The sequence below is a fragment of the Coccinella septempunctata genome, chromosome X, assembly GCF_907165205.1.
Source record: "Coccinella septempunctata chromosome X, icCocSept1.1, whole genome shotgun sequence".
In the NCBI taxonomy this organism is placed as follows: Eukaryota; Metazoa; Arthropoda; class Insecta; order Coleoptera; family Coccinellidae; genus Coccinella; species Coccinella septempunctata.
Genome location: NC_058198.1, coordinates 1,413,813 through 1,439,720, shown reverse-complemented (window position 1 = coordinate 1,439,720; position 25,908 = coordinate 1,413,813). Strand labels below are relative to the sequence as shown.

The 25,908-nt window shown below is 34.4% G+C and overlaps 5 protein-coding genes across 13 annotated transcripts; 2 read left to right on the top strand and 3 right to left on the bottom strand.

The window, feature by feature from the left end:
* Positions 1 to 2,742: 2,742 nt before the first annotated feature.
* Positions 2,743 to 4,310, bottom strand: LOC123321944 (calcium and integrin-binding family member 2). Its single transcript, XM_044909755.1, has 5 exons — positions 3,677 to 4,310; positions 3,590 to 3,624; positions 3,323 to 3,443; positions 3,094 to 3,241; positions 2,743 to 3,017 (listed from the first exon to the last, which is right to left on the bottom strand). Exons 1-5 carry the CDS (start codon positions 3,725 to 3,727, stop codon positions 2,800 to 2,802), a joined length of 573 nt encoding a protein of 190 aa, XP_044765690.1. The 5' UTR covers positions 3,728 to 4,310; the 3' UTR covers positions 2,743 to 2,799.
* Positions 4,311 to 4,580: 270 nt separating this feature from the next.
* On the top strand, positions 4,581 to 5,254 carry LOC123321945. The gene is made up of 2 exons (XM_044909756.1): positions 4,581 to 4,741; positions 4,801 to 5,254. Exons 1-2 carry the CDS (start codon positions 4,673 to 4,675, stop codon positions 5,152 to 5,154), a joined length of 423 nt encoding a protein of 140 aa, XP_044765691.1. The 5' UTR covers positions 4,581 to 4,672; the 3' UTR covers positions 5,155 to 5,254.
* Positions 5,255 to 5,661: 407 nt separating this feature from the next.
* LOC123321521 (mediator of RNA polymerase II transcription subunit 30) lies at positions 5,662 to 8,931 on the bottom strand. Its single transcript, XM_044909173.1, has 3 exons — positions 8,397 to 8,931; positions 8,082 to 8,290; positions 5,662 to 6,190 (listed from the first exon to the last, which is right to left on the bottom strand). Exons 1-3 carry the CDS (start codon positions 8,710 to 8,712, stop codon positions 5,825 to 5,827), a joined length of 891 nt encoding a protein of 296 aa, XP_044765108.1. The 5' UTR covers positions 8,713 to 8,931; the 3' UTR covers positions 5,662 to 5,824.
* A 398-nt stretch (positions 8,932 to 9,329) lies between these two features.
* Positions 9,330 to 10,527, top strand: LOC123321522 (ubiquitin-conjugating enzyme E2 N). Its single transcript, XM_044909174.1, has one exon. The coding sequence runs from the start codon at positions 9,642 to 9,644 to the stop codon at positions 10,095 to 10,097; it is 456 nt and encodes a 151-aa protein (XP_044765109.1). The 5' UTR covers positions 9,330 to 9,641; the 3' UTR covers positions 10,098 to 10,527.
* A 1,268-nt stretch (positions 10,528 to 11,795) lies between these two features.
* Positions 11,796 to 25,812, bottom strand: LOC123321277 (amyloid-beta A4 precursor protein-binding family A member 2-like). Of its 9 annotated transcripts, XM_044908731.1 has the most exons (19): positions 25,029 to 25,379; positions 24,842 to 24,977; positions 24,532 to 24,752; positions 23,906 to 24,013; positions 22,849 to 23,485; positions 22,507 to 22,791; positions 22,206 to 22,431; positions 21,757 to 22,077; positions 21,519 to 21,702; positions 21,371 to 21,432; positions 21,204 to 21,283; positions 20,528 to 20,737; positions 19,300 to 19,336; positions 18,713 to 18,852; positions 16,644 to 16,649; positions 16,158 to 16,592; positions 15,771 to 16,103; positions 15,576 to 15,716; positions 11,796 to 13,555 (listed from the first exon to the last, which is right to left on the bottom strand). In XM_044908731.1, the coding sequence occupies exons 3-19, from the start codon at positions 24,711 to 24,713 to the stop codon at positions 13,484 to 13,486; spliced, it is 3,459 nt and encodes a 1,152-aa protein (XP_044764666.1). In that variant the 5' UTR covers positions 24,714 to 24,752; positions 24,842 to 24,977; positions 25,029 to 25,379; the 3' UTR covers positions 11,796 to 13,483. The 9 variants fall into 9 exon arrangements, with proteins under 9 accessions (XP_044764666.1, XP_044764665.1, XP_044764667.1 ...); XM_044908730.1 differs by lacking the exon at positions 25,029 to 25,379 and adding an exon at positions 25,631 to 25,812 and having other exon boundaries at positions 24,532 to 24,977; XM_044908732.1 differs by lacking the exons at positions 24,842 to 24,977; positions 25,029 to 25,379 and adding an exon at positions 25,631 to 25,812.
* Positions 25,813 to 25,908: the final 96 nt, after the last annotated feature.

Below are 25,908 nucleotides of genomic sequence, written 5' to 3'. Positions count from 1 at the left end.
TTCGTGGAAATTCTATGTACCATAAGGCTATGAGCCTCCCAGCTCTAAGAATCTATCCTCCTGTCTCTGAGGGCTGACCAAAATCGCTTTCACAAAGGATATTGCCAGACTTTTTATTGATTGAATGGTGGTGCATGGATAATAGGTGACTGTTCGAAGATGGCATTTAGGAAACAATAAACCTATGTATAAAAAGAAGAAGCAGCTGAATAAAATGCTGCAAAGTGGAAAACACTTTCTGTATAGGTTCAGGAATAGTAAGCACCAATACGTAGGTGCATATTACACGTTCCAAGTAGAGAACTGGAAATTGTCAGACGTAGCTTAGCATTTCGTTTCACGGTTTGAGATGTGTAAGCTTGTATCTTGAAAATATTGGTTCATGGGCTGAACCGATGGCGGGACAGAGACTGCATTCCTGTACCACAATGGTTCTATAAGCGCGGGAGGCTGGAGCGAGGTCGTTAAGACTGGACTTACTGGACCGGTTATGCTAATGCCGATGGTAACGTTCCGATCGTTTAATTCGATGATGCTAAGCTCAGCTTCATCTAACATAATGGACCGAAGCTGGTTTGCCAAATCAGACTTTTGACCCGGAAGGTTTCGATAAAAGACAACCCGCACACCTAATTCATGGTGCTACTAATCCTACCCTCAAATGAAAACGCAGATAGGTACAAAGAGGCCTAAGGGAAATCTACCAACTTCCACAGTGGGTGAAAAATGTGTATAATGATTGGTTGGCTTGAATTTCCACATAAAGCTGAATCCTCTTCAAGAAAAGCTACATTTTCCCCGCGAAAGACAACTTATCATTGCAGATAACAACAGGGAAACTGATGGAAATTATATGAGAAGATATCTAGATAACAGTCAAACAGAAAATAGTTTCGAATAACGATAAAAACCCTATTGGAAGCATGGCAAAGGCCAGAGAATTGAAGTAGCACATCAGAGCGTCTCCACATGATTCCCTTCAAGAGTTGCGGTAGTAATTATACTGGAGAGTTCTTGTAAAATGCTCGATTTTGGGTGTATTATTGATGAAATAATCAAAAACACAAAAAAAAAAGAATTAAACGAAGGAAATCCTTTCGAAACTTTATCCAAGGGTAATTTCAGAATAACCCAACTTGTTCCCAAGTCTTTCTAGAATTTTCCTTGCACAGTGGTTCTTCAATGAAAGCTGTAAGCCTGAACTTCTTGGAATACTGCAGGAAATGTTTATTACCAGAGTTATAACAAAATGCAAGCAATATAGATAATAAACTGAAAAGATGAACCATTTTTGGGCATTTCCGACACCAGGATTCGGCGGTTTAGGTTTATGGCGATGTAACGCCTATAGGGGTTGGGATTCAAACTTCTGAGAGAGGGGTTAACATGGCGGATATTGGTTTCGAAGAGATAGACAGGCAGAGGAAGAAGTAAATGCCATACTTTTTCAAATGATTCGAGCATAGCAGACAAAAAATTGAGTTAATTAGAAATTTACATCAAGAATAGGCCATATTTATCAACTTTGTTTGGCTGATTATGTATTTATGTATTGCCGACATCGTTTCGTGGACACTAATCCAGTTTAGCAGCAATACAAGAAAGGACCGAATATATTTTCTCGCAATTCGAGACATATATTCTATTTTTAGTCCTTGAAGCACAATGCTCCTTACTTCAACAGCAATCCTTGCTTCTAAGAAAAGGAGCTAGTTTTCGAGAAATCGGAGAAAGCAGCTTTTGAAAATGTCGGTAACATGCGAAGAATACTCGTTCTTCGTGAAGGGATCTATATTATAAAATAGTGGCACAGGTGAATGGCCATCACTTCAGTCTGTAGATAGAGACAGGTAGAGGCAATCGCTTACGTTGAGCAAAGCCAGGAATGTGGGTAGTCGGAGCTGCGATTGCCTGAGGCTGTCGCCGACCGGTCGACCTTGTTCGACCATTGGACTATCTCAGTCGGTCTCTACGTCTTCACTGGTCCGAAATTTTTCAGCAAAGATCCCAAAAATGGCTAATATGACAGAAGTTGAAACATCTGAATACCTACAACCTATTTTCGCACTCTGTCCCACGTTAGCGACTTCAAATAACCATAAAATTCGAGCTTTTAGAAAATTGCTACAGTCCACACACCATCAGGTGGTTTGACTATCGAAAAATTATCCATATCAATTAAATTTCCTTCTCAGGGACCTCAGCAGGTCCCTGAACTGCTTTATAGGAAATTCAAGCTCCATGTAACTATCCCGAAGAAGGACTGAACAATAAAATTAGATGATGATTCCGATGAATCGAAACCAGAGGAATAATCATGACGATTTCGATAATGAAAAGGCCGATATAGACTTGGCAACTCAACAACCATTGACCTCGATGATGCTACCGAATGAGGTTACGAATTTCGTATTCTATTAAACATATTGATATATCGCTAAAGCAGTGAAGTAAAATTCATCTTTTAAACTCAAATCCATTCCAATTGTTATGTGTAATGCAGCAGGCACATTCGAGTCTCGAAATGTAACACGCCATGAATATAAATATAACAGTGACCGTGCTGTGAGTCAATTAAATGCCGTTTTCTTAACGAATGACTTATTCGATATAAAATTGAATTCGAACTGGTTTCATCTTAGATTGGGAACGGTTGTCTGGTACACTTAATCTTGTTAATATTTCAAAGGTTGAATATTGCTCAATATCAAAATGAACATTTAAAGAAATAATAAACTAGAGAAATGAAGATGTTCTTTATTCAATATGAAAAAATGAAGGTCCCCCAAATCCTTTTATTCAAATCCGTATATGGAAGGTGGACAAAAATTCTGGTGCTCTTGTGACAACGTGCTCGAATTCCATAAAGGATAATTTACCATCCCCATCAATATCGGCCTCCTCCATAACTTTTTCTGCGATTTGCTGTCTCTCTTCGGCGAGCAACTCTTGGCGAGTTAATAAGCTCAAAGCTTCATGAATATCTTCGGTGCCAATATGGTGATCTCCATCAAAGTCTAAAAAATAAACTATCAATAATATTGTTGATTCAATTATTATTATGATATCTACCGTTTTTTTCAACTTACTCACCATATATGCGGAAAGCATAATATACTTTTATATCACGAGGTGCATGCTCGCAGAACACAGAGAGCAGTTCCAAAAAATCTTCAAAGGACAAATTACCTTTTCCATCTCTAGAAAACACCTCGCATATGCGTCTTTTGAACGGATTTTCCTATATGGTGGATATTAATTTCAATATATGCTCATTTACAATATAAAAAGGACACCTAATATTATAGATGAGGAAACCTACTTGTAATTCGGGAAGTTTCTGAACGGTATCTTCAAGGGGGATTCTTATAGAAACAGGCTCATAATGCTCCATTTTCTTCGGCACTAAATCAGGTCGAATATTCCTGAATTTTTCAAAAACTCTGCGGATAAAGGCAATTATCAATACACAAAATTATTGTCTACTTATCATAAGAGAGCATCAGGCTTGTGCAATGCAATAAAAATGTTTTGAAGGTGGATGAAAGTTTTTGTAGACGCAAAGCTAGATTTTTAAGGTGGGACTTGCCTCAAAATTTCTTTCTTGTTGAAAAAGGTACAATCCTGAAAAAATATATTTGAAAAACTGATCAAACATAGGTTTTCTACAGCTAACCTGATAATTATGTAACTGTTGTTCACTAAATGTCACTACTTTATTTCCCATGGCCCGCTTTATGTCGACCTGTACCAGGTGAAACCCTCAGGATATATATCCCTATTCCACGCTGCTTCAGAAACATATATGGGAGCGGCATTAATTACTAGAATCGTCAGTATTGATTCTTTCACTGGTTGCCTTTAGTGGAATTAACCCTTATTCTCTCCACTGAAACTATGAAATACATTTTGATACAAAAATTGTATTCCGCTGTGTATTATCAGCCAACAAACCAATAATCCCAAGTCACCTAAAAGTCCACTAGTTTTTCAACTTCTAGATAGGCTCATATAAATGTGCATGTCTGCCTTTAAGGACTTATATCCATCGATGGAATCCAATCTGGTCCTTCGACCTGATCTCTTGATGTTCCACCACTAGTTAAAAGACCAATGTGGATGATTTTGATCAGAGACAACCTCTCATTGTCTCTGATTTTGATTATTAGGATACCAAATCCTAATCATCATGTGATTAAGTCAAGAGATCATAGTGATCGTCCTACAGCCAATTTTGTTAGCTCTTTAGCGTTACCCAGGGTGCACCACGAGGAGGCGAGCTAACACTGCACCCCAACTGAACTGAATGCAAGGAACAGGGTCTACCAGAGACAACCTGTTACCTCTGAAGTGACTTCAACAACTTCCTGATGAAGACAAACGAGGAGATTAACTTGTGTAGCCCAAATGAAACGAACTACAAATGTCACTGTGCTATCTATAGTTGGCTTCACCCCATGGTCGTTGCATTTTGAGCACAATCTTTCGGTAGAATTCACTCAAAAACTGGCTAGGAACCGCTCAGGCCATTCTTCATACCTAAATGTGAAGAAGTTACCAAAACTAACTCCGTTTCTGTGAATAAACGTCAAACAAGGTTATGTTATGAGTAAAATTCAAATTTAATAAATATATCAACATTGGGTCTGCTGTAATAGATAATGATATAAACATGCAAAACAAGTATAATGATTTACACCAATGCACATCTACAACCCAATTGAAGAATAAAATCAAAGAGGTAAGATAATTATCTTCGAAGTCTATTATTGACAAAATAAAAATTTCTATTCGGTTCAGAGGTTTTTGAGCACACTGAAAGAAGTACGTAGAAAAAGTGTGGATGCCAGACGTTTTGCAAGTACTTCAGTTTCGGAGAAAGCTCCAACAAAAATATACTCAATGAAAGATCTACGAAACACATTATCGAATAAAGATTTGAAAGAATTGATAAGTCCAGAGGAAATAGACGAAATCTTCGCTGAAGTGCAGCAAGAAATAGGATGGAAGGAGGAAGAAGAAATTGATTTACATCATGCTGAAATACAAGCAGTGATAGAAAATCTTATAACCTATTGTATAATTTGTGATGAAGCAAGTGAAAAGGAGATATGCCAGTCCTGTGGAAACAAACATTTCACTGAAAGTTTATAAGTATTTGTAAAACTACCTTTTTCATTATATATTTGAACTGTTTGACTTGGATTGAATGATGACTGTTGTAGACCATTAAATAAATAATTATTTTGTATAATTTTCTCGAATATTTCGGCAATCGTTCTACCATCGCCATGTTCAGTAATCAGATAACAACTGAAGGCTGACGAGTTGCAATTCAAAATGATAGAAATACATAGCCCGATAAATAGATAACAGTATCAATATCAAAACACTCAATATGTAATAATAGCGTATACAAGAGGAGCAATGTTACATAGGCAAATGAACATAAATGAGGATATAAAAATGAAAAAGGACCATTTTTTTTTCAAAATCTTTATTTCAATATAGAAAAATATTTTTTTGGAACAAAAATGGAATGCATATTTCTACGAGTATTTCCAGAATTATTGTTCCTTTCAACAAGCCCTCTTATAAGGAGAGTGAAATAACACAAATTTTCATAATATGGCATCTAACCATTTCCTCTTCATAATGATCTCTACTACTTCATCAATGATAGGTAACATCCCAGCAAACAACACCCATGTTCTTCAATAATCCCTATAGGCGCTAAGGTTTTGCAATTATGGGTGAAATCTACTGAATTGAATTTGAAATTTAAGTCGGTCATAAAAAAACCTCCTAATGGGGAAAAATAAAATTATGATCTTCTCATTGTCAGCATAGTATTAATTTCCCATATGATTCGACGTAACTGATCGATCACTTCTTTCAGTTGTTTATTTTTTAGAACAACTTGTTCCATTACCTCCTTGCTCTCAAGGCAAGCTAATCTGTATGCTTCAGTGTTTTTCTTTTCATCATGTTTGGGATCCATTTCATCTTTGAAAGGAATCAAACTTTCAATATGAGTGTATTCCATCCCCTGTATCTGGCAATTTTCATTACACCTCTCGAAAATCAAACGAAGTCTTTTGAACAATACGCGAATTGTGCGGAGTTGTTCTTGTACTTTGACTTTCTTTTCATTACTGGTATTTGTGGAAGCTGAGGTACCATTGGGTGGCTGAAAATGTTGAAGTTTAGTTCACAATCTCAACATAAGTAATGAATGTATTACAATAATTACAATTATATGATAATAACACAAAATATCCCTTAGTAGTTTACTTTTTAAATGCTCTAAATCAATAAGTTTCTATTAGGATTGATTGTGTGAAAAAAGTATAAGCTGCATGTATAAGTTCTGCACGAATCAATTGCATAACACGAAATTTGATCGTTGATTGATACAGATACGTTTCGTCATGTCCAGCGTAACATATGCAGTATTATACGATAAACTGTGGAAAAAATTTTCCAACTGAACGATGAAAACACGAATTCCGCTCAGAAACGATGAATCAGGGAAATCGATTCCTAAGAAGAAATTTTCGAATTCCATTGCAATTCATCATCAGAAAATAGCATCACCATTCAGTAAGGACCGAAAATTGAAATGCAATCCAAATGTAGCCATAACTAATTCGATTTATTTTGATCAGGCATTGGCACCTGGAAATCGGGCAAGAATGCCACACTTTGATTTTTATGGGTTTGGTCAATTGTTCATAGTTATATTTTTAGAATTTTCGTCTTTTCTAGAGAAATGCCCAGTAGTTATTCATTCTTCAATCTAACAAGGTAGGTTTTATGTATAATACTGCTCAGCAAATGTTTTGGTGTTATAAATGAACGGAAATGAAAATGGGTTAACACTTAATTGCTTGATATAATTTTTTGTGAATAATTCAGAACTTCAATTCGGCCTTTTTTAAAATTCAGATTTAAATTAGAAGGAATTAGCGAAGTTTATTAATTTCAAAAATGAATTCATTTTCGTCATCGACGATATTTGGAAAATACATTGTGTAGTCTATCCGCTATTTCATAAATCATTTATAAAAAAATTGTGTCGGCTGAAATATACAGAATATCGCACAATCGGAAAGATTTAGGACTTCACAGCTGGAAACTATAACATAAGCGAACTTTCAGGTTGTATTTCGACGTTTCGCTTACAACTGCTGAATGCATCTTCAGAGAAATTGCGGAATAGAATGCATTTTCGGTTATGTGTTGGCAAGATCCAAACTTTTGAACTGCTTAAGTCTTCATGAAATTAAACTTTCTCCTAAAATGGTAAACTATTACCATTTTAGGTAGCGAGGAACAATTCATAATTCCACATGAAATTTTTGAATTTTACAGATAAGAATCCTGCCTTTTTGCGTTAATTATAACTATTTTCCTGATAATGGATATCAGTTTGATCGTGTTCGTAATATTTGGACTAATGATGATGTCAGCAGTGATACATTTGTGTCTTTCTGTATGGAGACTATTCTGTATCCCCGAAAGAGATGAATATCCCATTGAAAATATGATGACATGGCCAAGGGCTGTAGCAGGTAAGCCCTCCTGAATGAGCCGTGAAATAGTTATAATTGAATGGAAAGGAACAACCCTTCACAAAAAATCAAAAGGGTGGAATCATACTTCTTCACTAATGAATGCTAATATTTGTTGACAAAGAAATTCCTTTTATGCTGGAATATCTGGAACAGAAGATTTTGAAAATTCTGTTCAAAATAGTTCAAGATACTGTGTCAAAAAATCTTGATAGCATCAAGCAGCAACAAAAACTAAAGTGTGGTAATGTATAAAACAAGGAATAACACTTTCCGTTAAATATAATTCTAACTTTGCTAAGGATTATTCAAGTTGAGCGCCAGAATTAACCTAACCTAACCCAACCTCTGTAAGAAAAATTCTTCTTCTTTGCTCAGTTGAGCAACAGACTTCTTGGAGTTCAAATATTTCCCTTTTCATCATAGTTACTCATACATATAGTCAATATTGTAAAATGTCAATAAAGCAAAATTTGATAGATATATTATAATGCCTTCATTACACACCTGCATAGCTTTCAAAGTTTGGAAAACCTCCTGTGTCCTACTCACTATATCCTGAACAGTTTCCTGACCAATTCGACAAAGTGAAGCAGTATTGAATTCTTTGGATTGCTGTTGCTGCTGTACTTGCACGGGAGGTGTGGCAACTACCCCTGGATTTGGCTGCATTGCTGTTTGCTGAGGCTGTTGGACAGTATGCATGTTGGAAAATTCTGGAAAATGCATAGAAGAAAATATTTCAATTGCAACCCTTGAAAATTAATTACATATTCCATTATTTTACCTAGAGCTTTTGAGAAAGCTTCCTTTGAAACTCACCCATTCCACCATTTCCGATTTGTAGATTATTTGGGGGCTGTGTCATTTGGTTTCCAGCATTCATATTATATTGTTGATTCATCTGAGTTAACATTTGATTACCACTACCAATTCCGGCACTCATTTGATTACCAAGTGAAGAAGACATTGGGGACATCATGCCTTGGGACATTTGAGCGCCTATAGAATTTGCCATTTGCATTGGCATATTTGAGCCTAGTTGATTTTGCATAGGGCTTTGAACAAAAGGGTTTCTCAACTGATTGGTTTGAGGGTTATTCATATTGGTCATGTAATGGTGGGGTGGTCCTGCCATTGTGATATTCAAAAATAATTAAATATTTCAAGATTCCTCAAAATTAGTGTATTTCCAGCTGAAATTGAGGATGATGATGAGGAGGAGGAGGAGGAGGAGATGGAAACAGAACTCTAATCGTTTTTTCTGAAAGGTTAGCTGACTTAGGACTATGCTGGACGACTCGAGTTTGTCAATTTAAACCATAGACGTCAACATGGAACAACAAAAGATCAAATAAACCATGGAGATAAAGGAACCTCCATGAAATAAACAATTATTTTGAATGCGAATAAACATTGAAAATAATAAGTGATTTTCATTGATCCAGTCAAACACAAAATTGTCCACTATAAGAAAATATAAAAATATAATAATATAATACAATAATAATAATTCATGAATTTGAAGTGCAATTAATAATATTCAATTAGTTAGAATTAAAATTTTGGCTGAAATACTAATAAAATATTAGAAAATATATTTCATATTATTGATAATATCATTAATATTATGCGCATCACTAATATTTGAATTGAAGCTATTTTTCACTTGAGCGAAGGTGGGGGTTTCATATCTTTCTTGATTACTTTATAATAAATTCAATAAAGTTGAACTTTAACATCACAGAACAATTGTTATCAATGTGCAAATAAATTACTACATTGGCTACAGTTTCACCTTTCATATCTAGTGAATTTTCTTGATTTCGCTTAGGGATATTCAAAATTAAAGTTAGGGATTGTTTGAATTTTCATCTGGCAATGCTGTTCCGATAAATTATGATTTCGTCTAGAAATATCCCGGTTGTGAAGAAATTGAAATAAACGTTTAATGAATTTAGGATCCAGTAGATTTTCCATTAAAGAGAAAGCATAAATATCAAGCACTTCGATACGGTAAAAAATTGTCAAAATATCAGCCAATAGTGTTTATTGATAAATGAAAAAATGGCAGCACTACCTCGAAGAATTATAAAAGAAACACAGCGTTTGATGCAAGAACCTGTACCGGGAATAAGTGCAATCCCCGACGAAAGTAATGCTCGATATTTTCATGTTATTGTAACTGGGCCTGAGGATTCACCATTTGAAGGAGGTCTTTTCAAACTTGAACTCTTTTTACCAGAGGATTATCCTATGTCAGCACCCAAAGTGAGATTTATAACAAAAATATATCATCCGAACATAGATCGTCTCGGCAGAATCTGTTTAGATATACTAAAAGATAAATGGAGTCCGGCACTCCAAATTCGTACAGTATTGTTATCCATTCAAGCTCTACTTAGTGCTCCCAACCCTGATGATCCCCTCGCCAATGATGTTGCTGAATTATGGAAAGTAAATGAATCTGAAGCTATTAGGAATGCTAAGGAATGGACCCGAAGATATGCTATGGATACCTAAGTTCATTTACACGATAATGCATCATTTTAATATTTACAAGAATGGTTCTTACTTTTAATTATCGAACAGTTTTAAATTGTGAATATGTGAGGTATCAGTATGTGGAATTAACCATCTTCCTCTGGCTTCATGCTTTCCATCTTTTCAGTTCATATTTCTATAACTATTCAAATGCTGAATGTATTGAAATTTTTGGGACTACATGAATTATTCAAATGTTATGTGATTTTTCTCAATCTATCAGTTTTATATTTATCGAAATTTATTCTTGCAATTCACATGAAATACTATTATCGATTATATTAAGAAATATAGGGAGTTGAAAATTGTATGAATTGTTGTAGATTAGAGGATTTGTATTGGATTTAATTTGAAGGAAAGCCTTAAAAAATATAATTTCCCATGCAATTATAGCATATTGACAAGCTTATCTTTATTGTTTCCTATTCAATACCCGAATCTTTACCATATTGAAATTGCTTGCAGATAATTATTTTTTTCACACGTATATTGGCTTTCAGCATATGAAATTGATATTTTGTAACTTCGCCATTGGAAGAGGATTTGTTTGAAAACCTTCTTGTATCGATTAATATTAATTTAGTGTATAACTAGCACATCTAGAATAACAACATAGAAAACAAGCTTTTGCAAGTTCTACTTTGGTTGTTACCTGTGCTTAGTTATACCGATGTAGGTAGTTGTACATAAAAGAAGGTATGTGAGGCTTTTTACAAATAAATTCTTTTCACCCCGAAAACTTATGTTGCAATTTATTTTCCCTGTTATTTTAATAACAATTATTCGAAAGGATATTGTTATCAGAAAATTTCCGAGGGTGACGAGTTTATCAATACAATGATTTGCAAGAGCATATTGGACACTGCACATAAATAAGTTCAATAAAAATTTCGCAATCCGGAAATAAAATATAAAGCTAGAATACATTAGTGTCGATAGCGAAAGAATGAGGAGAGATCATAAACACGTGTGTTTCGTCAGCACAATAGTATTACTGAATATAATTTTCTATATGAGATTATAAATCAAACCAAAAAAATGGCTTGAATATAACCAGATGCAAAATTGTGTCGAGTATATTGAAAGTGCGACATTTATACTATCTTTACTCTTTATGTTTAGAAAATATTTCAGTTTATTCTAACAGTCTTTCGTTCCTTCTTTTGAAACGTGTTCCGAAATATATTTGGACATTCGTCATTCGAGAATTCAAATGTTAATATGAATAACAGAAGCTGTATAGGGGATTCAATTCGTCAACATCTCTTTCATATAATAACTTACTGAAGATGGACTTCAAAGGGTCCGAAACATGTAGAATTTAAAATAAAATGAATCCTACTGCGGAAGGCGATATTTTTTCGGATTTATTGGTTTCGATAATGCCGAAGTTCATACAAATAATTGCGTTGTGTGCTCTCATCTTAGTAAGGGATATGAGAGGACAGAAAAATGTTTAGAGTCTATCAAAGGAACCAAAGATATGGGACTTGGATGGTCGAATGGAATATTTTTGACCGGATTGCACTGGATAAAATTCCTTGTTCGCCCAAGGAAGAACAATAATTGATCTGTTAGGTATGGAAAAGATTCGTAAAATTAAGTGGGAATTTGATGAATATAAATTTATATTTTTTTCAAAACACAGGAGAATGTATGAGCCAGAAAACGCACAGCTAAGCTCATTCTGCTTTAATAAGTAATATATTTGTACATATCAATTACACATAAACTTTGCAGCAAGTATAGGTAATTATTTGTTAATAAGAGTTCAAGTACCATGATATTATAAATATAAAACTTATTTGATATGGTTATACCCAAAGAATAGTTTTGGGTAGGTGAATCAAAGATAAGGAATATAAAACAAATGGGCATATCCCAACTTACTTTAGATCACTAATACATATATTGGCTCCAACTATAATCTATGAAAGAGAAATCAATTCAAATGGGACGATGGATGAAATTTCAAATAAAAATTCACTTAGTATAATGTTGTATCAACATTATTCCTTTTTTAAGTTTCACATTAGCGCAAATAATTTGGTGAATGGTTTTGGTTCAATGCGAACATTAGCAATCTTGTTAAAAGACCTTTGTTCAAAATATGAAAATAAATAATCTACTATATAGTCTCCACCTCATGTAAAAGAAACACATATTATGGAATGTTCAGTTTATACAGTTATTTACACCACAAATAAAAACAAAGTTCTTCAACTACAGTTTAATGATGGGTTATTTTTATTCACCTAACTGAGGAAAAATCACTGAATAGCCGGACAAATTGTAAATAACACAAACGTGGAATTCTTTTCTCCCTAATCTAAATATTTTTTTGATTTGAAACCTACGGATATACCCACCAAAAATGTTGAAAATTTATACTTTGCGCAATATTAATAGAAAATATTCTATGACAATAATCATAATACAATTATTTCACACTCAAATAGCTTGAAATTGGGAAAATTTCGGTTAAACATTTGTTCATCTGGTAATTCAATATTCCATAATGTATTCCAGAATATTTTTTTCATAAAATGCAATGCTAAATATGTAACAACTTATTTAACGAAAATTGTTTTTATTATAAAGGATTCAAGAGCTAAAGCATCATTCGATGAAATAAATAAAATAAAAGCTTCTCAGACGACTAGATAATTCTATACAGATCATTTTTAGCCTGCATAACTGTTACGGAAAGAATCAACGGATTTTTTTTTCCAAATGGCTCATTTCTTCATAACCTATTCACTATTTCAAATAAAAACGATATTGAATAAAAGTTCATCAAAGACCTCAACATAAACGTAGTCCTTTTTCATATCGTTGCCGAAGAGATATTTGGGAAACAGAACCCTTCAACACAGAATAAAGGATTATTCAACATAATTGGACGTTCTGGAAAAATGCCAATTTCCTACAGTCAAACAATATTATTCAGTAAAATAATTCCACCTGGACACTCAATAATTAAGAAATAATAGAAATGAGTCCCAATAAAATGACAAAACTAGAAAGAATCATATAATTTCAACATTCATATTCCTATCCATTATTTCAAATCATAGGAAACAAACTTGTTTGTTTACAAAATTAAGCCAATATCTTTGGTTTATGCATTCACGTTCACAACAAATCAAATTTTATATTATGCGACAAGCAAATATGATCACAAAAGCTCGACGCATTGTGCAAGTGCATAGGTCATGTATTGTCGTTCAGTCTGTAGAACTTATTGTACTAAGAATAAAAAATATATTGATCAGCGACTAAAGCATGATCGAATCAAAGCAATTCTGAGGATTGTTCAAATATCAACTACAAGTAGGCACTTTCTGACCTCCTGAAGGTTTCCTTTAAATATATATTGGGTTTTCCTGTCCTGTTAATAACCTGAACATGGAGGTCGGCATAGTTTTCATCAAGATCTGGAAAATGATGAAATCACGTGTTAAAAAAAATTATTCCCACATAAACCTTCTCCAATGAGCAGGGAATGACAGAGATGGGTGCAAGAAGAAGGAACCTGTCAATAAACGTACAAGCAGAGAAATGGACTCAAACGGTAAAAACAGGACAGAGTGCTGATAAGAAAAATGGTTTTATAAATGGATCTGGAAGGGGAACAGGTGAAATAATAAATATCTCCATAATGGTGGTGTATGGATAAATTCTGGGAAAAACTATAATTAGTATCCTAAACCCTAAACATGCAGAGGAAACACTATAGTTAGTGGTGGAAGCGTAAGTATTGGAGGAACAAAGAATGATGTAGGAAAACATGGAGAAGCAAAGAGAAATAATAATGGAATGTAGAGTAAATGATACCATAATAACAAACACCTTTGACCAACTCAAGAATAAACACAAATTCACCAGAAACGGACATGGGTTAAATGAATACATACATATTGATGGAGAGACATTATAGAGGGAAAGTTAAGGATGTAAGAGTAGGTATATAGAAGAGCGGATATTGGATCACATTTTGTTTATTGCAGAAATGAGAGGAAAAAGACAAAGAGAAAAGAGACAAAAAGAGGTAAAAAATGTACAACGGAATATAAAATATGCTATAAACTAGGAGATGAAAACAAAATAGTGAGGGAAAAATTGGATGAGATTGGATTAAGTACGGAAATGTGTGTGGAAGAATTATGGTATTAATTCAAAACAACTCATCAAGCTAGGGAAGTGAGAGGTACCATTAAAATCAGTAGAAACAAAAAATGTACATCATGGTGGCATAAATACTTACACAATACAACACCTTACAACTAAGAGATATGAAGAGAACAGAGAATTTGTGAAAAAGACAGTAAGGGATGAAAAGATGAGGAGCTGAAAGGAGTTTGGAGAGAAATGCAGCAGACAATCAAAAACTACTTCTTAGGGTATTATACGATGGTAAACAGACTGGAATTGCATCTAAGTATGAAAGAGGAAGATTATTGACAAAGTACCAAGAGATAATAACAGGTGGAGGGAACATTTCATGGAATTGTTGGAGAGAGAAGATGTTAGGAGGGATCAAGAACGGAACAGCAAAGTGGAGAGGAAGAGAAACACCCAATAAGAATTGAGGAAGTCAATGTGGAAATAAAGAGGATTGAAAAGCAAAGTTTTACAAAGTGTGAAAAGGATAGATGGAGAAATGTTTATGATAGTGGTGAGTTAGAGATAGAGTCATTGGAGGATGATATTGGAGAAAGGCAGATGGAATGGTGGGAGCATTTACAGCGAATGAAAAAAGAAAGACCTGCAAGACATATATGGGAGGCGAAAGTGGACAACAGAAAATAAAAGACAAGACTGGGATAAAGTGGTTGAAAAAGAGATTAAAAGAAAAGAGCGTTAGCGGCAAACAGGAAAGAGAGGAAACAATTTGTTAAGTTCCAGTTGTTTAAATAGAATTTTGAATTTTTTGTTATTCTGAGACCTAAACACCGGAAGGCATCCTGGATGTTTAGATTATATATGCATATTTATATATAAATTTTGTTATTGTTCTATATACTTTTTCAGCCTGATGATAATGTGTAATTATAGTGTATTATAATTTATTAGCACTGTGCTTAAGTACACTGTGCTGAAGAACTATAATAATTTATGGACGGCAAATGACAAAAAAACGATTCCTTTCAATAGCAATCAATAGAGATAGGATTCCAAAATATACACTCGAAAAAAAGGAAAAGAAAATGTTTCCATGGTTTTATCATATATCCCAGAGATAAGGGAAGATATGAAAACTAAAAATAAGCGTTTTAATGGTTATACATAAGCAAGGATATTAAGTATGCGATATTATATTATTATATAAGCGAGGTTACGAAAAAATAACGTTCATATCACATAATTAGTTATTGTTAGCAGAGTAGATAACATGCGCATCAAACAATTGCTTCACCCTCATAAAAAAACGCATTTTAATGGATTTCCACCTACCTCCCCTACAGAAGTAGCAAGTAAATTAACTATTTTCTCGTGTGGTACTGCAACTACACTCTGATTGTTTATTTCAATAATCCGGTGGCCAACTCTGACACCTCCTCTTTCCGCAATTCCACCTCTCAATAAACTGCAAATCTGATGAAGAAAATATTATTTTTTGTGAATTTTTATGCGCGATCGCAAACTTACAACTCCGTTTTGAACACTGAATCCAAGTTGATATTTGGTATCTGGTCGTTTAATCTTCACCTCGACAACTGGAGCACAGGGGACCACAGTTAACTTGACAACTGTCTGATTTTTGGAATTTTTTATATAGTTCTGACATGTGGACAAAGGCAAACCGACCAGACTAACACCATTGATGGCTATTATTTGGTCTCCTATGTTGAGTTGACCACATCTAGCAGCTGCACCTGCAGGAGCCAAGTTAGCTATCACAACTGTAGGAAGCATCGAGCCCCATCCAGATTCCACAATAACCACACCCAGAATTTCACCTTTCGCTTTGGGAACGACGACCTGTGGATATAAATATAAATAGACCGCACAAACAATGGGCATTCCGTTTGCTACCTCTTTTTGCATCTCTTTCTTAGCGAACATCTGCAATTCGTCCCCAAATATCTCTTGAGAGTTGAGAACTTCCTGGTAATCCATTTCTTTGACGAAACTATGATCCTCTATTCCGTTCGCTTTGAGAAATTCCATATAGGCAACCTGAAAGGCTTGACCAATAGACTGAGCAATGAATTGAGCTTCTTCACTTTCAAAAACGTGACAAATCATCTTCGGGGTTCGGTTGATCTTTGGGGCTTCCTCCATCTCGTGAGGAACGAATCGGCGTCTTGCCATCAAAACTACCAAGTCACCGATATCGGCAATATAGGAAATTGTTCGAAGAGCGTGATCCATCATTATTTCCTTCAGGTCGGTGTTGAGAACCATGATTTTTTCTGTGGAGATGAACAGATCTACTTCCGTGCTGGGTTGTGATTCACCATCAGGAGCCTGGAAGTAACTGGTAAGAATATTGATGAAACTAGCTAATTGAATGCTTACCAATGCCTATAAGATCCAAACAGCATGTTAATTATCATGATGAAACGAAAAGTTAGTAGATTAGTACATATTGAAGCAATTTTGGGATTTTTATTGGTAAATAATAATGCTGCTAATGATATTTGATAAAAAACAGTACATTGTTTCAAAAGACAAAACAAATGTTAGGGATCATCGATTTATTACTTCTTTTCTTAAAACTACTAGCCCACCTGAGATAATTTCATCTAATATTTATTTAATTTAACGTTCAACAATTTTAATGTACCAAGTGAGTGATAATTTAAGAGCTCCATTGACATTTCAAGTGAGCTGAAGCTTAAGAAACACAAATAAGAAACAAAACACGACGACACACCTTTATTTTAGTAACGGCTACTTCGACCATATTTTTCTTGAGCCGTTTTCGTCTTTTACGGCCCCCTTCCTCATCGACCTCAACAGAACCAAGAAAATGAAGGCGAAACATGGTTCCGTTCGCCTTCTTCAGTTGATAGTTCACACTTTCGAAGTCTAGAACCTTTTCAGCTTCTTGCGTGAATTCTCTTGATTGTACCACTTTCATAATAAATTATTCAAACATTGCAACAATTGAAATGAAATTTGAGTCATCTCCTCTGTGGAGTTCTATTTCGAGCAAAATATAAATACGTATCAACCAGTGGAATAAAAAGAAAGAACACGAATATTGATAACAGTGCCGATATTAAAACCTCGTTTTCTGGACCACAATTCTGAAGATTAAATAACAACTGGACCGAATATTGTCATTATACAAGAAAAAATTATAAAAAGATACAAAAATAATGAAAAATGAAATAGCCAGTACTGAATTCAATATCGATCGGCAAAATTTATGTTTTTGACATAGAATTCCACAGAACCAAAGTATATAGTGCTTGCAGCTGGTATCAACACACGAGACCGTCTGAATAGAAAATTCTTCCTAATACACAATTCGAATTTTTTTTTATAAATTTATCCTGCATGCTGCAAGCACTATCTCATTCGAAAAGAATTTGCTTGAAAATGGTCATCTCACCAGGAACGTTTATCATTTCATTTTCAGTTGAAACAGAGTCAGTCTCCATCAGTGACGAAAGTTCATTACAAGTACCAGATACAGGACTGTTCGGTTCATATTGATGGCCGTAACATTCATTAGTTTGATTGGACACCTCCTGTAACTGTTATAAGAGCCTAGGTCGTTCATCCTTCTATTCTAACTGTTTTGCACAACATCAAAAAATTATAAAAATGATCTAGAAATGTGCTATCGACTATATACAGTGACGCCATTTCATGGGAACTATCATCACATTATTTCATAGCAATAGAAATAGGAATATGAATGATTCAACTGTACAATGAGGGTAAACATTCAAGGATAAAAGGCTATAAATATGACCCAGGTTGAAAATAAACAGGCAAGAGGTGACCAATCAACAACAGAGGGCACATCAAGCGTGCACTGTTTTCAAGTAGAGGAGGAAAGGGGCTTCAAATAAATAAATATTAATCTTCGCTCTCTTCACTCTCTTTTGATGTAAATTATTTATTTTATTTGCATTCTTGAAAATGTGTAATTCGGGTTATTTAAACATGATAATTTATCATGCCAGAAGTAATGAAACAAAGGCTGTATGAAGTGGTTAGTCATTACATTCAGCATGACACACATCTCATGTCCAAATATCCCGATTTCACCAAAGACTAATCTTACTTGCAGGCTCTTTTTTCGCCTGTAACAGTTAGCACCTTCAGGAGATTTGGATATCAGATTTTTTCACAAAAACCTTGCAATTCAGAATGGAAATCCTCCTGAAGGTTTTTACTGAATAGTCAATGGATCTACGAGATGAAATTATCCGACATAAATCGCTCAATTACCGTAAACTACCCCTGGAAATTTCAATAAACTAAATACTTCAATAAATTGATGAAATGCCTCAAGAAAGAAACTTGCATTCCAATTAATGTTTCTCTCAGGGAGTTTCTATCTTGAAGACAGGAGGAGTGTTTTTTGTATACAAAAATGCAGTAAGTTTACAATCAATTTCATGCTCTACCTTGATTCTGGACACAGCTTCTTCAGCTTGCATCATCCTTGTTGTTTTTGTTGGCTGGCCCTCGCAAACCAATTGGGTGGATCCCAAGTATCTTGCTCGAAATAGAACACCCTCTATGAGCACTGAACGTTGTATAACATCTGGAAGAGCAACATAAAAGATATAAAATTGTCCCTCTGTCCTTGTTGAGTGCTACTCAACTCATACTCAAAAAGAATTAATTTCTTTCAGAATGTTGAGTTTCGTTTTATTCTACAATTAACAAGAAAAATTCCTAATAAATTGAAATAAAAACGGATAATTCCAAGTCGAGCACCCAGCCAAATATAGTCATTTGGCATTGACGAAATCGTTGATTGAAAACTTTTCTCGAAAAAATCGGAAATGACGAGATTCGAACGAAATTTCTGTGCAATCTTTCTGTTTTAAATTTATCTTCAAAAATGGCTTCGAATGACTGAAAAAACCAGGTAAGACTTACAACTGAGCCCAATACAACTAGGGACTTACCGAAAATATATCCGTTTAAATGTATTGCAATTCAGATTGTTCATTATTTTGGAGAACATTCAAAGTACAGTACTTACCTTCTTTACTGCGACCCTTCTTTTTTGTGTCTTTCTCCTGTAAACAAATTTCAACAATTAATGTGACTAATACAAATTTCCTCTTGCTTGGTTAGTTTCAAAAGTTCTCACTATACGCATGCATGCTGAACCCTGTTAGTGAAAAATAGAAGAGCTTTTTATTCTACGTGTCTGAATGTGTCCACCCAACGAAAAAGAAATATGGTTATTTCAAATTAAGAAGCAGTTGGATATATCTATTCGCTTAAATAGCTCGAACCATTTTGGCAAGTATTTTTTCACATTCCACCATAAAAAAAGTCAAACCGATATTAGTTCTCCTAATTTTTTCCGAACAATTCTTCACGTAAATGAAACTTTTTCGAAGAATGCGAGGCTGTACTAAGTGTACAATTATCAAGAGATACAGAATTGAACCTCAGACTATATCATCAGAGGTCAAAAGACAACAGTAAAATCTGTAAAATGAAATTGACCACTACAAAATATTTAATAAATGAAGATGGCGTTTACAGTGAAGCATTCGGATCGTAATTCTCTGAAGCACTTTTCGCACATAGGTGCATTTTCACTACGCCAAAATTGACAAATATCGTAGATGAATTTCATTTTTTACACTTCACTCTTAAAAGTTGTGACTAAAATGATCAAACGTGAATATGAAGAAACTGCTATAACAAGTGTTGAAATAATTCTATTGAATTTGATATCTTCACACTGAACAGCTTGTGGAATATTTGATAAGATGTACCTCGTACTCCATGCGGTGATATTCATACAATTGTAATTAAAAAATAGATAATACTTTATATTGTTCATTAGGTTTAGGCTGAAAACTTCTTGATAAATGATTTTTATAATGGACATTGAATTGATAACGAAAAAAAAATGATTACAATAAGAATTATTCCATTATAAGTCAATTTCTGGGAAAGTGCATTGAAATTTTGAAATTGACTGAACTATCATGTCAATAGAAATCGACACAAGGAGGTAAAAGAGAAGCGCAAAGAGTTGGTACTAGGAATATTAGATTGGCTGCATCAAAAATAGCTTTCAAAAATGGCAACAGAAGATTTATGTGCAAGTTTATGGATAAATAAGAAAGATTCACAAACACAGAAAATAAGTTGAACATGTTTATGCAGCAAAGAAAATAAAATTAAAAAAAAATTTCTATACTGCCATAAAGGTTCAAACTATATTTAAACACATGCCAGGCTCACACCTTTTTGACTTTGCCCGATGAAACAGTTCCCTTCGGAGTTTGTGATGGTTGGCTTTTGTCAGAATCTGCTGTGGGAGAGGGAGGATTCGAGTTTGGGGATTCATTTTGGACTAAGGGTACATTAACTTCGTCCATGGTGTTAAGTAACTGTTTGTGATTGGAATGACTATGAAGAGGCATAATGGTCCGACTTTTAGGTTTTCTGCAACCCTATCAATATAAATACTCTTTAAAGGACTTCCTGATCATACTACTTTTAACTTCTACATTAGTTATCATAGGAATTTGACTAACTACTCAATAACAGAACTTGAATGATAACTCTCATATTATTAGCGAACTCCATAATTCATCTGAAGCTTGTTAAACACTATATCAAAAACTATTTGCTCACTTTCTTTGGCAATTATTATTTTGTTTCAAAATAACACCACATTGACCAGATAATAAAAATCTGACATTTGAAAAATGTATCAGAAGTTAATAAAATTTAGTTATCTTACTAATATTCTCAAAATATTGCCTATAAAATCCATCTCAGGTTTGAATCTTAAATGATCACTAGGAGAGCTATTAGTTTTTGTATGATACTAAATAACGACGTCATTGAATAATACATAGTATTTACATTTGTATCTACAAATTAAACCACCCTTTTGCTTAAATGAGTACTCACCTTGTCATCATAGAAGCTCTGATCGTCCGTTCTTTGCTGTCCAAGAAGTCTGTCAGTTTCCAGGTCCGTATCATTCTCTTCTGCAGAAGTAATTCAATTTGAGTTATCGACAACACAACCATGAATAGAATAAGATTTATACCAGAGTAACAAAAATAAAGCATTACCTTCATCGCCACTGTTTCCTTTTCTATCAGAATCCCCACTTTCATTGGAAAATCCTCTTTGTCTGAAATGAGAATTGATGTTTCCATATTGAATATAAAGAAATACAGAAAGAACAAAGTTGAATGAAAAATATAGTGTTTAAGTTACCTTGGCACCCAAACTGGGCTTCCTACAATAACATCAGCCTCTTCTTCAGGACGACATTTAGCAGGCAATGTTTTAGTTCTTTGCAAGGTTAACCTAATATCTTTGATAGCTGCCTCCACATCACTTGTTTTTTCTGTTTGTATCAGTCTATGAGGTACAGGAGCTGGTGGGGGTGGTGTTTTATCTGAAATGGTTATCATATAATCTCAATAAACTGAAATATTAACTATCAATTTACCTAGTGATGTATCAATATGCGGTAAGACGTGTGGTTCTTCAAAGTGATTAACACAACCATTGATACCAATTGGAGTGGTACTTATAATACATTCTTTACTTGGTGACAAACCATTCTCTGTTGAATTTTTTATTTGTTTCTGTTTACACATTCCTTGGTTGATTTCTCTCTCGATTTCCGTTATCTGCCTCTTCATCAACATTACCGTTGGATTATTATTATCTGTATCACTAGCGTGCTCTGAAGACATCGCATCATCTAATACAGGCATTCTCGAGTACAAAGGTATTGTATCACCCGGAATCAAATCAGAAGACGATCCTAGGGATAACAACAACAAAAATAATCAGTTAATAGATACAGAATGGCTATGTGAAATCCCTATAAAGAGACTCACACAAAGTGCATAGGTTGACTTCCATTACAAACAATAGATTGAATGTACTCACCTAAATGTCCAGAAACAGGTCCCATTTCATTCTCCATCAACATCAATGATACTTCACTATCTAAATCACCACAATTTGAGTCGCAGTCTGTTGTCTCTGGGGAAAGGGTAAAATTTCTACCATGCACCACCTGCAAACCAACTTCTGTTTCTCCTAAATCACCACTTGAACCAGTTCCAATTGATAAATCTAAGAAGTTGTTCTCGAGCTCATTGACATCATGATTCTGAATAATGAAAGGCATAAGTACTGTTGACCTTTTTTCGATATGAAAGATAACATAATGAGCAGTGGAACTCACTTGTAAATTGCTGAAGTTATTAGAAAATTTCATGGGCGATTCAATGTGTAGACAAAATTCAGTAGAATCTGGTCTTGTTTTAGCAAGCCTCTGTCCCACATACGAATTTCCAGAATCACTACCTTGCCTCCGAAGTTCATACTCAAGATCTTGAAACTCATCTTCCAATCTGTTTTCTTCGTCTGGCGGCGGACATTTAAAAAATTCCTCCAAAACCTTCCTTGTTTCAGAAAATTCGTATAGGTAATCGAAGGTTGAGTTGGTGGTTGAAGGAGGAGACGTGACCTATTAGAGAAATATTCGCATTCTTAGAATTGATCAATGACTATTAGATTCTCATACCTTAAATTGGTTATTTTCTAATGGCGGCTTCTCGTTTTCGCTAGGACTGGAAACGACTCTCTGAGGAAAGCCAGGTCTTGGTGGGTAAATATTCGAAGAAGCTATAAGACTTTGTGCGCTAGGAAGCTGTGAGTGAAAGTTATTTTCAACAGGTCTTATTCCGTATCTCCTTGGGGAACCCTCATAAACTGCTATTGGTAGAGAACCTATAACTTTGGTCACTTTGTCACACTCTTTATCAACTGGCTTAAGGTTGTGGGCAGTGTAATTATTTTCCATTTTTTTAACATCCATTTGCCACTCATCACCTATGTCATCGAACACAACTACATCTCCGGGACATGACACCTTTAAAGGACTAGGTGATGCCTCTCTTTCTGGGCTTTCCCTGTGCTTGTCATTCTTATGTGTGACAGAACTAACCTCCGATGAAAAAACAGTCTCTGTATAACATCTAGAATTGCTTAGTTTTTTATTATCATGGTTGCGCCCCCTCAATTCCCACACCCCTTGGTGCATAGGCGATTTCACAGATCTTTTTTCACAATCTTCCGAGAGACATACATTTCGGCATTTCCTTACAGCTTTACTTCGACTTTGGGAGTAAATTTCACGACCTCCAGCTATTTCAATAATTCTACAAATAGAATACAATAGAGTCTGATGTCTCCATTTCAGTATAGGAAAAAAATCAACAATTTCCTCTAATTTGAGAGTTTGCAGGTACACATATTTTGATCATTGATAAATCTTAAAGTATCATGAACTCAATTGAATTATTTATACTGAACATCCATTTCTGAGCTACAGTGGAAGTAATAGTTGTGATCTCAGTTTGCTATAATGAAATATCCTGTACCCTGAATTATTGTGTGTGGGTAGATCAATTAAGATCGTAACATTGGATGATATTTAGGTATACCAGGGGTTATGCATTTGAATTTTTGTGAGAAATCGAGATTTGAGCTGTATTATCGAACCTAGAGTTATTAATTGAGTTTATAATACTTCAATTTAGGGATTTTATGAACTTGTAGCACGTGATAGTAAAAAGTACCTAGAATCTCTAAGTTTGTAGGTTCCCCCTGGATGTTCATGGTCAATTAGAATGTTATCATCCTCTCGAAGAAGCTGATTGCTTATACAAGAGCTATCTGCCAGCCATCTGCATAAATGAAAAATTCAAGAAATGGTTACTAACGATTTTATCGCGCTGCAACATTCTTTACATTAATCACATTCATGGTAACCGAACTTTAATGCTCTCAAATAAAGGTCTCCCGGCCAGAATAATAAATAATTATTCATGAACCAAAAGTTTGATGAAGAACAGATAGATGTTCTCTTAGCTTTAAGTATATTTGAGTGCAAACATAATTTGACTGATAATTGATATTTCCAAAGAAGACAAATATCTTGAAATCATCAATCAAATCCAAAAATTCAGCTACACTTCATAAAAACATGCACTGTCAAACAATAGATTCACTAAAATTGTTTCGAAAGGTTGCAAACAGATATTCCAAGCATATAATTTAGGTGAGCTTGAAGATTTCGAATATATGAAGATATCAAGTTTAAATAAATAAAAGAAGCATGGAGAAAACATTAACAAAAATGCATAAATTTCACTTGTGCCAGCTTAACAATTGCTAATGGTGCATCCACTAATAACTCAGTTACCTATCGTTTTCACTTTCGATATTCATGACCCTATGTGAGATGCTCTCATTTGGTTCATGATCCAAACTTATGATCCGATTCAGATTGATATCACTTCTGGGTCGACACTTGGGAAATAATTTAGTGATCCGTTCAATGCCTTCACTCACATCATTGTCTAATGCCAATGTCAAGCTGGTCATTTCTGTTTGTTTCTAAATGAAGCCATTGGAAAACCAAGCCTACAGTGCATATATCTTATGTAGTATCAAAATCAGCTATTTACTCCCAAATTGACCAGGTAGTGTAAGACATATAGGTAAATACATACAATAGCAACTGATTCACACTTCAACTATCAAAGGAATCATCACATTCAACATAATTTACCAGGACCACATATAAATATTTTGAACACAAGACTTCAATGGAACATATGGATGACCATTAGCAGGACCAATATTTTCCTGAAAATGAGTTATGTAAACACATTCCGGACTTGTTACTATGATCCTTACGAAGTGGGATCCGAGAGACTGTGCAATATTTAATTTTAATTAACCACATTTAAAATTATGTTTGATTGATGAGCAAATTTTAAAAAACTGTACTATTTCGACATTGTTTTCGAGAAGAAACGATGATGTAGATTAACGCTTAGGCGAAAATTGTTACCACTACACCATTCTGTTCCAACCCAAAATCAATATTTTGTATAACGGCGCAGACTTAGTTCCAGCGAATGGAGTTTTCCAACAAGTTGGCGATTGGCGAAAGAATTTCATAATGTTGCTACCAAGACACAAACACCATTGTGCCTACGATAAACATATTCCGAAACAGTTTTTAGTTTTCGCATTTCGAAAAATTTAGTTTACAAAAAAAAATGATAACGAATACCTACTGTCACAATGTTTGAAATATTTGTTCTAATTTATGGAAAATCGAACTCGTAGTAAATATACAGATGTGAGAATCCAAGAGTGTAAAATCGACAAAGTTTCATTTATAAATAATAAATGAATACCAAAAAAATTGATGAATTCCCCGTGAAACTACTGCTCAACTCGGGGAAAATCGCACTTTATTGTAGGTTATGAAAAGTAATCCAAATAAATACCTGCTTCCTTTGAAGAAAAAATTCCGATCAGTAATAAACACACTTTGATCTAATAACGCTTAAATTGATATAAATAAAATAATACTTCGAAGAATAAATAAAACATTACATCACAGATAAAGAGCTAAGATTTTGTAAGATAGTGCAATGAAGACTGAAAAGATAGGGATGACGTCACGTCCACAAGCTGTCAAAAATCATAACATCAGTATATTTCCTTCATAATTGAAAGTAGTCACAAGTTTTGGAAATTGAATATTTTAGTTTAAAAAAAAAAA

What these genes read in the sequence shown, in the direction of transcription:
- LOC123321277 (XM_044908730.1), bottom strand. Translation starts at nt 24,713, where the DNA reads ATGACCAGCTTGACATTGGCATTAGACAATGATGTGAGTGAAGGCATT. An exon ending in AGGAAACAGTGGCGATGAAG is followed by an intron (nt 21,284 to 21,370) that starts GTAATGCTTTAT and finishes TTACTTCTGCAG; the next exon opens with AAGAGAATGATACGGACCTG. An exon ending in TCAGTGTTCAAAACGGAGTT is followed by an intron (nt 15,717 to 15,770) that starts GTAAGTTTGCGA and finishes TTTCTTCATCAG; the next exon opens with ATTTGCAGTTTATTGAGAGG.
- LOC123321521 (XM_044909173.1), bottom strand. Translation starts at nt 8,712, where the DNA reads ATGGCAGGACCACCCCACCATTACATGACCAATATGAATAACCCTCAA. An exon ending in AATCGGAAATGGTGGAATGG is followed by an intron (nt 8,291 to 8,396) that starts GTGAGTTTCAAA and finishes TGCATTTTCCAG; the next exon opens with AATTTTCCAACATGCATACT. An exon ending in AAACTTTGAAAGCTATGCAG is followed by an intron (nt 6,191 to 8,081) that starts GTGTGTAATGAA and finishes CAACATTTTCAG; the next exon opens with CCACCCAATGGTACCTCAGC.
- LOC123321522 (XM_044909174.1), top strand. Translation starts at nt 9,642, where the DNA reads ATGGCAGCACTACCTCGAAGAATTATAAAAGAAACACAGCGTTTGATG.
- LOC123321944 (XM_044909755.1), bottom strand. Translation starts at nt 3,727, where the DNA reads ATGGGAAATAAAGTAGTGACATTTAGTGAACAACAGTTACATAATTAT. An exon ending in AACAGTTACATAATTATCAG is followed by an intron (nt 3,625 to 3,676) that starts GTTAGCTGTAGA and finishes ATATTTTTTCAG; the next exon opens with GATTGTACCTTTTTCAACAA. An exon ending in AGAAACTTCCCGAATTACAA is followed by an intron (nt 3,242 to 3,322) that starts GTAGGTTTCCTC and finishes TCCACCATATAG; the next exon opens with GAAAATCCGTTCAAAAGACG.
- LOC123321945 (XM_044909756.1), top strand. Translation starts at nt 4,673, where the DNA reads ATGCAAAACAAGTATAATGATTTACACCAATGCACATCTACAACCCAA. An exon ending in TGAAGAATAAAATCAAAGAG is followed by an intron (nt 4,742 to 4,800) that starts GTAAGATAATTA and finishes TATTCGGTTCAG; the next exon opens with AGGTTTTTGAGCACACTGAA.